Genomic DNA, 9,389 nt, shown 5'->3' with positions numbered 1-9,389 from the left:
ATGTCCAAGGGTTGGGGCTGGGTTGTTTTTTTCCCTCTGTCTTCAATATAAAATAAAAATCCTTGGATGACTGGCCAAATGCCAGCGCCCTGAACCACATTCATACTGGAGCGCAGCGTTGGAAAGTTGGGTTGGGAAACGGTCTCAGGAGAGAGCAGTCTCTGAGCCGCCTGGTGACCTCAGCTTTTGCTTCCTGTCAGGCTGAGATTCAAAGGCTGGGGCAAACGCAGAGCACCGCAGTCTGCGGCTTTTTAAAGACAGACGGTGCCTCGTTGCGCCTGGGGGTGGGGATACGGGGAGGGCGTGTTCACCCAGCAAAGGTGCGGGCACAGGAACTCAAAGCTGCACAGGCGAGACCAGCACGCCAGCTACATCACCGCCGGCAGACCGTTCTGCTGCTAGCATATGCGTCCCGCCGCCGCAAAGCCACCACCCCTGTCACGTGGTTCCACTTTCCGCTTGCGATTGGCTGAGCGCGATCACGTGTTGCAGGAGAAGGGAGGGGCGTGTGGCCGCGGTTGCCACAGCGACCGAGGGAGGCGGCGGTCGGGTAGGCCGCACCGCGCCGGCGTCGCTGTGTTGGTGGTGCCGCTCAGCGATGGGCGACGTGCTGGCTTACGAGGCCGAGTTACTGGGACTGGTGAGAGAGGTCGGTGCCCTCTTCTGTTCTTCCCTTTTGCTGAAGCGAGCGGGGAGCGAGGCGCTGAAAAGGCGCTCTGCCATCCGGCCGCGTGTTCGCCGCAGCCACCAACGAGGCGGGCAGCTCTGGAGATCCGAGCGGCAGCGCTGCCCGTCGGGTGCTCCCGTCGTCCTGCCCCGAGTGCTCGCGGCGTGTGCCCGTGTGCGCGGATTGGCTGCGGGGCTCCACAGGCAGCTGCTGTGGAGGGGCGGCCAGGAGCGGCTGCGGCGCTCACCTTTGTGCGCGCTGTGTGTTGGAGCCGCTTACTTTCTGCTTAACGATTCTACCGAGCAGCAAAATAATTTGAAGCCTAACTCATTTTTGGCTCTCAGTATGCAAACCTAAAAGCAGTTTTAAGGACTTGTTAATATAGCACCGCTTGTGCTAACAACGCAGGAAGCAAATTATTTCTCTTCCCTGTGGCCATATTCAAGTTGGCGAGATGAAACGCGACTTCTTGCCTCGTTAACCAGTGCCTGAGGCTCCCGAGGTGGGGAGGTGCGTGATGCGGTGCCTGCGCGTGGTGGGGGGAAGGTAGGAGGCTGCCGATCTCTTCTTCAGAACGGTGCTCAGCTGGCCGTTGATTTGGCATGCGCAGCCTCGGATGCGAGGGGCTGGAAGTGCCTCTGCCGTGTGTGAGTGCTGCTGTGAAGATGAGGATCACGCTTAAAATTCTGTCCCCCGAGGACATCGTTTGCAACGAAGTTGTTGCGTTATTCATTCAGGCGAGGTGCTGCAGCAATGGAATTTGGTTCTTTTTCTTCTTTGAATGAAGTTACCGTCTAAATTAGGGAGCATAATTCTTACAAAGTGGCTGTGAGCACTGTTGTAGAATCTGTAGAAGGTAATCTACCTGGGAAGCAGCATTTTCCTAGCATATGAGACATGGTTCTTAGTTTGTTCTCATGCAGACATTCAGCACTCAGGGACCGTGCTACCAGAATCACAGAATCACAGAACTGTAGGGGTTGGAAGGGACCTCCAGAGATCATCGAGTCCAACCCCCCTGCCAAAGCAGTTCCCTACCGAGAAACTTCAGAGGACTTTGGCAATTCATGGGCCCCTCTTTGAAGCATTAATAATCTAAAAATGATAATTTCTTTATGTTTTTATCTTGCAGTATTTGGATTTTGCTGAATTTGAAGAAACAGTGAAGGTATTTGCAAAGGAATGCAAAATAAAAGGGAAGTCACTACCTAAAACAGCAGGTGTTTCCTTGAGAGATTCAAAAGCCATTCCTGTTCAGGTAATGCATCACTTGCACTTTTTCTGAGTAACACTCAAACCAGCCAAAGTCCACCTAACACTATGTGAATTATTACAACAGTAATGTTATCTGAAGCCTGCACCCATTCTTGTTTATTTTGGAGAAGGCTGCAAGCACTCTTCTTTTAGTGCAGGAAGCGTTGAATTTTCTTTTTTGCAGAACTCCAGTACCTGAAGCAGTAGGTTTGCACTATTTCAGCTTTTTTCAGGTTGATGTACTTCAGCAAGGCTGATTTCCAGACACTGTAGGCATTCGTTTTTCTATTATGGTAAAGATGAGTCCCCAGATAGATGCTTGAAAATTCTTTGCTTCGTGTTATGAAGGTTGATTCATGCTGTTGGAGATATTAAAGACAGCTTCAGAAAGAATATTCAGCTGGTCACTGAGTGGTGGGAGGTTTGGGATAAAGCTTTAATTCAGAATCTTCAGGTGTCACTTAGATTCTTCATTTACTCTGGTTGAAAAATGCGGCTCTTCTGTTGTTTGTGTTTTGATTGAATGCTTTTGCCTTTTCAGAAAGATCTGCTCAGAGCATTTGACAATGGTGAGCAGAAGGCTTTCTTCCAGCTCTGGGAGGAGCACGTTTCATCTTCAGTCCGGGACAATGAACCAGTTGCTCAGAAGCTGGAGTTCCATCTTCACGTACATTTTGCCACCTACCTCTTAAAACACTCCGTGGGAAAGCCTGTAAGTTTATTTCACAGTCTGAATTTCAGGTTGCTTTTGTTTTACTTGGTCTGTTTGGCTTTGGTTTGGATGAAAATGGGATGCTTCTTAAGAAGTCCCAGGATACGGATCCTGCTTTTGAGCAGCGGCCTGTGTTTTAGTTGAAAGCTGGCCCTGGTTTGTGAAGCAGAGAGATAGAGGTTGGAGGTGTCCTTATCTTGGAGCTCCTGAAATACTTTGACTTGCAAAATCCCAGCGTACAGATACTTTCACACCTCCTACAAATGTAGGATAGGTCTGAATAGGAGAGGAGTATACTTACTGGGGCTGCTGGCTTGAACGTGGCGCCATGGGAGTTCATCATACAGCCTCTGGATCCAAGCTCACTCAGTTTCTCAACAGCAAGTCCACAAATAGCAGAGAGTTCACTGCAAGGCATAATAAAACATACTGGAAGAATTTTATTAATAAGGGTTATCAGTGACTTTGAGAACAACTTCTTGTAATGCGTATCGCTTCTAACAATTTCTCTTCTGAATTTAGTACAAGTCTAATTTTGAAGATCTTGAAACAAATTAAATATATATGGCAAGAAAAAAATTACCCCCTCTTGCTTCTCGTGCTGAATGTGGGTTTTGATTCAGTGATTTCTTCACACCGTGTCGCTTCTGACACAGTGTGACTGGATCTTTTCAGCTGCAGTTATCACTGAGATGAAGCATGTCTAAAGTCAGGTAGATATCTTCTGTCAGCCTGGAGCATGAAGTGACACTGCTTTATCTGTCAGAAAGTGGGCAGGTATACTGGGCATTCAAAAGGCAATTGTCCCTCTCTTGTTTCGTTACATTTACACGCTTTATAGTGCATTCAGAATGGCAATCTTCTAAATAAATGTGTGGCTTTCTTTCTTAGGACAAAGCTGAACTTGAGGAAAGAATTTCTCATTTTAAAGCATACTTGGAAACAAAAGGAGCTGCCCTGAGCCAGACTACAGAGTTTCTTCCCTTCTACGCTTTGCCTTTTGTTCCCAACCCTATGGTGCATCCTTCATTTAAAGAACTTTTCCAGGTAAGCATGTAATTTGTTGAGATGACATTTATGATGTTGCTTTTGTGTTGGTTTTTCCCCATATGATGATAGATGTTGGATAATGTTTGATTTGGTAATTGCTTTTACTGTTTCTTTTTACTACAGCTGTACAATAAGAGAACGTGTATTTGATGGAGGAAGGGCTGTGAGGGTGCTGTCGAGAACAGAGTAAAATCTTAAATGAATTTTCTCTTTGCTGGTGTGCTGGCTTTGTGTCTTTTCCTTTCCACACAGCGCTTATGGGAATCACTACAGAGTAGTTCAGTTCCACTTCCATGCTTTGAGGTTGTTGCCCAGGATACCCCACTATCTGTGTATGGTTTGGTTTCAAAGCATGATAGCTAGGTATAAGGAGACTAATAGAGTTTCATTCAGCTTTGCTTAATGTGGAAAAGAGAAAGGCAAGTAGCTAAGTAATCTTCCCATAACAGAAATTGAGGATGTGATTCTTTTAATTTAGATAACAAGTCAGTGTTCTCTGAGACGTGCTGGAGAAGTGTCCCTGTGTTCAGTGGTTTCATGACTGCTGCCATAGGCGTTTTTCCTGGTTAATGTTTTTTTGTGTGAATTGTGTTGTAGCCTTTGCCTTTGGCTGTCAGGGTTCAGTTCTTAGGCACGCACACGTGAGGTGAAACGAGTGTAAAAGTTACTGGTTGAACCTTCAAATATGTTTTCACCTCCAGGTGCACTTCTGTAAGGCTCATGGTCATGACTGCTCCTCTGTTGAAGAAGGGGTAACAAAACTCCCTTCCACTGACAGTGCTGTGGGCAGTGTGGAGGGGAGTGGTTACAGATGTGGTTGTAAGGCAGTGGCAGTTCCTGCAGAGGATATTTCACCCGTTCCACCAACTGGTGGCTTGTTTGTGTAGTGACAAATTGTGCTGACTTCTCATCTGTGCAGCAAACAGCTGGTTATGCTGTTGCATTCGAGCTGGGTCAAGAAAGTGAACTGCTTTGTTGCAGACGAGCGTGTATATAGAGCTGCCATGTATGTACGTGCACAGACAGGCACTTACCAGTAAAGTAGGTGCAGTGTTTTTGCTGGGTTATGTGCTTATGCCTCACTGCCCCCCCCTTCCCCCCCCTTGGGCAGTTGTGCTAGCTCACCTGGGGAGCTGTGTACAGTGCTGGTGGTGGGAGGGGATGTTCTTAGCCTGTATTTCAGCCACGTGCTTCTTCATGTCAAATCAGAGCCCAAGGGATGCTTGCCTGGGGCTGACTTGGATGTAGCAGCTGATGAGGAGCTCCAGTTTAGCACCAAAAAAGGCATGTACTGCAATTTTCCTTTGGGACTAGCTATAAATAATGAGGTGTGCTGGTTGACCTCAGTGTTGGGCAATGACTGCTCTTTTAATTACGCTTAGCAGATTATTTTTTAATACCTAATCTAAGACAGGATTCTCTGGTTTATTCATAGTAACTCAGTATCCATCTCTTAGTCCACAGCCACTCATGTTTTCTTGTGGGAACTGTACAGCTGGCTGTGTGACCATGTGTTAGTGTGGAAGCACAGGTTGTTCTGCATTTGAGAAAGAACAGCAGTGAGTCACTCCTCTATGAAGCAGTGTTCTTACGGCACCTCTCTTCTCAGACATCTCATGCTTTATGTAGCTGGAGTTCCTAACTGTTTGTTTAATATATCTTGAAAAATAATACACACTTCTTTCTGTAACAGACATGGTTCCTTTGGTAATATATGATATCCTGTGGTTTACCAGTGTCTTCTTACTGAATTGGTGACTGCAGCAAGGAAATACTGTATGCTGTCCAGCGTGGTGAAATATGGGCGAGTTGGAGCTGCAAGAACAGCTTGCAATGTATACATATCCAGCAGTAAATTAAGAAGCTCCTGCTACTTGTTGGATTGTACTGCTTTTTCACTTGTTGGAAGATGCTTCCTTCTCATCTGTTGGCTTTAAATCTGTTTTAAACCGAGCAGAAACCAGCAGAACTAATGGTTTGAAATACAAGAAAAATGTAATTGGTGAATTCTTAGACACGGAATTTTTGTGCCTTAACTTTTGTTTTCCTGCACTTAAGAGACACTGTGTCAGACAGCATTCCGTTGTGGTTGATGTCTTGGTCTGCTTTTCATGGGAGTTTTGTGTTTTTTTTCCCCTCCAAATCCATCTTGGAAATGTTGTGCACTGTTCACTGATGTCGCGTCGTGATGCTCCCTGTGGTTATGGGCAGGGAGTGAAGTCCCAGATCTCACTGGGAGTTAATGATGACTTCGTTGCTTTCCTTTTGAGAACAGAAGAATGGGAAGTGGTTCATTTGGTACTTCATTTAAAAATGTGACATTCTTGCTACCTTTTTATCAAGTGCTTATATTTTAAAGGTGCTTCTAGTTGAAAAACAGTTGTTGCGTATGCATATAATACAATGATACTACATGTTAGATTTAAACTTGAACTGAAGCTAGGTCATAATTTTAGAGGTCTTGAAATAATATTAAATCCACTTTGATGTTAGGGGTAGGTAGCTAACACATTTGCTTCAGTAACAGCAAAGGAAAATCTCACTACAGTGTTAGCTGCCTTGTTTACTAGTGGAAGGTTGATGTGATCCAAGCAGTCCTTTCAGCAAAGTGTACATATTTGGTGAACAGCTGTCATCATTTTTTGTTGAAGGATTCTTGGACGTTGGATTTAAGGACAAGATTGGAAAAGTTCCTGTGTCTGACTCTCAAAGCCAGCCAGACTCCCAGGCTTCTCACTTTATTTGTATCCTTTTGAGAAAATACTTTGAAGATCATTAGAATTGCTGTAAAGAGGCAGTGTGATTTATTGGAAGAATATGCTGGAAGATTTATTATGCCTTTGCAGAAACATTGCAGTTCAATGTCTTTTATGGTAGGAAACATTGTTTATATTCCATATTCAAAAAAACCTTTTTAAAAAAGTTATGTGAAGGCAATACATGGGTGGATACGAAGCACACGTTTCTCCTGTGACCATTCTTTGTTTGCATGCATGGAGTACAGGCTATCCCAAACCTGACTCCTGTCTTTGTGTTCTTAAAGCTCTCAGTCTTTTCCATTAGCCATTTCAGGGACTGGCTGAGTGGTTTGCAGGACTTTGCAGAGATTGCTGTTTTACTAAATGAGTTGCATTTCAGACTATTTTTCTTCCAGTGACACTGTTTGAGCTGTGTTGTCAGACCTAAAGTTGCAGACTGACTAGCTGTGTGACAAGATTACCTTCTCCATTTTTGGTCAGGATAGTGGAGGGTAAGGCAGAGAGAGCTGAACTGGAGTCTTTGTTTCTGGCTTTATTCTTCTCTAGCAGATGAAGTTTAAATCCTCGTTCACGTGCCCCATCCTGAAACATCACGCAGAGTGGTACTGAGCTGGAAATGTTATTCCTGCTCCATTCTTGTTTATTCCCCAGGATGAGGAGCAGTAATCAAAACAGTCTGCTTTCACTTCCATACCACAGCTGTTTGTGTGTGTGTGTGACACAGAACAGTTAGAGAAAATTGTCTCTCATTATACCTCTTTATGGAGTAATGGACTGGATCCCAACTGAACCCTGAGTATTTCTTTGGTGTAAAAATTCATCACTTGGCCTACAACATTTGCATATTTCTATGCTGATTTCGTATGTAATCAGCAGTTTGACTTCTGATATTTATAGTTAATATGTTTAGTCTGGAGTCACCAGATCTTCAGAGTTGGATGTGTTATGTGTAAAGGCCAGCAAGAAGTCCCTATCTAACAAGGGGTGTTGTGCACTTAAGAATTGTATGTACTTACTGATTCCTTTATTGTTGCTTTTCTACAAAGCACTGTGCTTTGGCTGTTGTCTGGGTCTGTAGGAATCTCTGGTTTGGCTGAGTTTACCAGGAGGTTGGATTTCTTTGTGCAAGAGAAAGTGCCTTTTCCTGAACAGCTCCAACTCATCCACGGAAGGAGAATGGACAGTGCAGTAAAGGTAAGTGCTGAGATGTGATAAGGATATTACGTATTATTAGGGGCTGTAATAGCAGTGGAAAGTAGGCCTACAGTGACAGGGAAGCTTTCAGATGCATGGCACCAAATCCCTTTAAACCCACACCCGTTTCAGTGCAAGTCTGCTGGAGGTCTGCAGGGCTGAGCACAGGCATGTAGTGGGGCTGGGAGAGGCTGAGGATGGGGTTTGTGTTTTATATCTGTTCTGTCCTGAAATAAAATGACGGTAAAAACAAGTGGCTGCACAAAGTGCATGCCAGCTCTCTGTTTTCAGTTAGAATAAGCTTCCTCAGATTCGTTTCCAGCACCTGCTTATGCCTGTCTGCATCTGGCAGACTTCGCAGCTCAGCTGGTTCTCCTGCAGACTGTGAGACCTTCATAAAGTAGATTTTTGTTCCTCTTCGATTATCCTGTTTGAGCTCTTAGAATAGTACAGTTGGGTGTCTCCTAAGGATCTCTTAATTTAACATCTTAATTGAAGCACGATTCTCTGATGTGTTTTTAGACAAGCTGCTCATGAACACCTATGTGACTCAGTAATGGGGGGTCCTCTAAAAATGGCATTTCAGAACAAAGTCCCATGAGATGCTGATGGCACTTGAGGTGCCTTTTAAAAAGCAATAGACAGAATTTATGTTCCCAAGCCAATTCATTTTGTTTTTTCATTCAACTTTCAATGTTCAGTTTATTGGGAGGGATTTCTATGAGCCCAGCTTGTGTTCCTAAAAATCACTCTTCCTATTAGGAAAAGTTTTCCCTCCAGGATTTATTCTCTGTAGATTGAATTAGAAAGAAAATGAGGTTCATCTCCCATAGTGAGGACCAGGTATTTTCTTTAATGTTGTGCTGTAGATTGCATTGGACTTTAACTGAGTAATGAAGAGATCTTTGCAGATTTTTATTTTATTTTTGTTTCCAAAAGTCACTTTTTTCCCATTGTCATGGAGTTGAATTGAATCCACACGGCCTTAATTGGCAGCTCTGTTGTGTGCCTTAATGTTTGGGTAGGTTTGGAGTTTTTGTAAAGGTTATCTGAGGCTTGTATCGTGTGAAAGTATGGGGTGTGAGAGGTTAGTTCTGCATGATGCTTCTCAGATGGCGTGGGATCTGCAATGCAGACTCACCACTGGAGAATGCTTGTTTTTTTTCTGTAGAGGAAAAATGCTCAAAATACTGATAGGTGACAGATGAACGAAGAGCACTATGGTGAAAATGCCTTTAGTGAATAGTTGCCAGTCATTAATCTCGTGCTGAAGCTCTTCAAGTAAGGGTGGGATGGTGCAGATTGTTTGGAGGGCATCCTGGAGAGTTTTGTGTGTGCACCTTTCCTGTTCAACCTGCTGCAGTCTCTGGCTCTTTGCCTGTTTGCTACAAAACCCTATAATAGCTTTATGACTTCCAAGGCTGCTCATGTGGCAGCTGTGCTGAGCTTACAGCTCACCCTGATGCTTTCAGTTCAGGTAGAGAACTGCAGAAAGCCTGACACCTAACGAGAGCTTCAGGCTTTCTGTGCATCCTTTGGGATGGAGGGAATAGAGGGAAGGAAGGGTTTGGAAAGTGCTCAGCTACTGTCCCCTCTATTCCCTCATTACAAATCTGTGTGTGAGCTCACAGCTGATCTTCCACCATTTTGGGGGAAGTGGTGAATAGGAGAAGTATGTGGCACAACGTGCCTCTATCAGGATTTACTGTATGCCAAATGACTGCTAACAAGGAAATAGGGCAGTTCCAGATAT

At 44.5% G+C, this 9,389-nt stretch overlaps 1 protein-coding gene across 5 annotated transcripts in view; it reads left to right on the top strand.

Moving 5' to 3' along the window:
• The first annotated feature begins 345 nt into the window (after window positions 1-345).
• ARMC9 (armadillo repeat containing 9) overlaps window positions 346-9,389 on the top strand; it is a 57,768-nt gene continuing 48,724 nt past the window's right edge. For 2 of the 5 annotated variants that reach the window (XM_048954582.1, XM_048954581.1), the window contains exons 1-6: window positions 347-649; window positions 1,800-1,925; window positions 2,463-2,633; window positions 3,525-3,680; window positions 6,335-6,427; window positions 7,612-7,636. In XM_048954582.1, coding sequence (XP_048810539.1) covers window positions 599-649; window positions 1,800-1,925; window positions 2,463-2,633; window positions 3,525-3,680; window positions 6,335-6,427; window positions 7,612-7,636 — 622 coding nt within the window. In that variant the 5' untranslated portion in view covers window positions 347-598. Of the gene's footprint in view, window positions 650-1,799; window positions 1,926-2,462; window positions 2,634-3,524; window positions 3,681-6,334; window positions 6,428-7,611; window positions 7,637-9,389 lie in introns of all 5 variants that reach the window. The other 3 variants (XM_048954584.1, XM_048954583.1, XM_048954585.1) reach the window with 2 other exon arrangements.

Source organism: Lagopus muta, chromosome 9, assembly GCF_023343835.1.
Source record: "Lagopus muta isolate bLagMut1 chromosome 9, bLagMut1 primary, whole genome shotgun sequence".
In the NCBI taxonomy this organism is placed as follows: Eukaryota; Metazoa; Chordata; class Aves; order Galliformes; family Phasianidae; genus Lagopus; species Lagopus muta.
The sequence above is the reverse complement of the archived record's forward strand: the minus strand, read 5'-3'. Positions and strand labels throughout refer to the sequence as shown.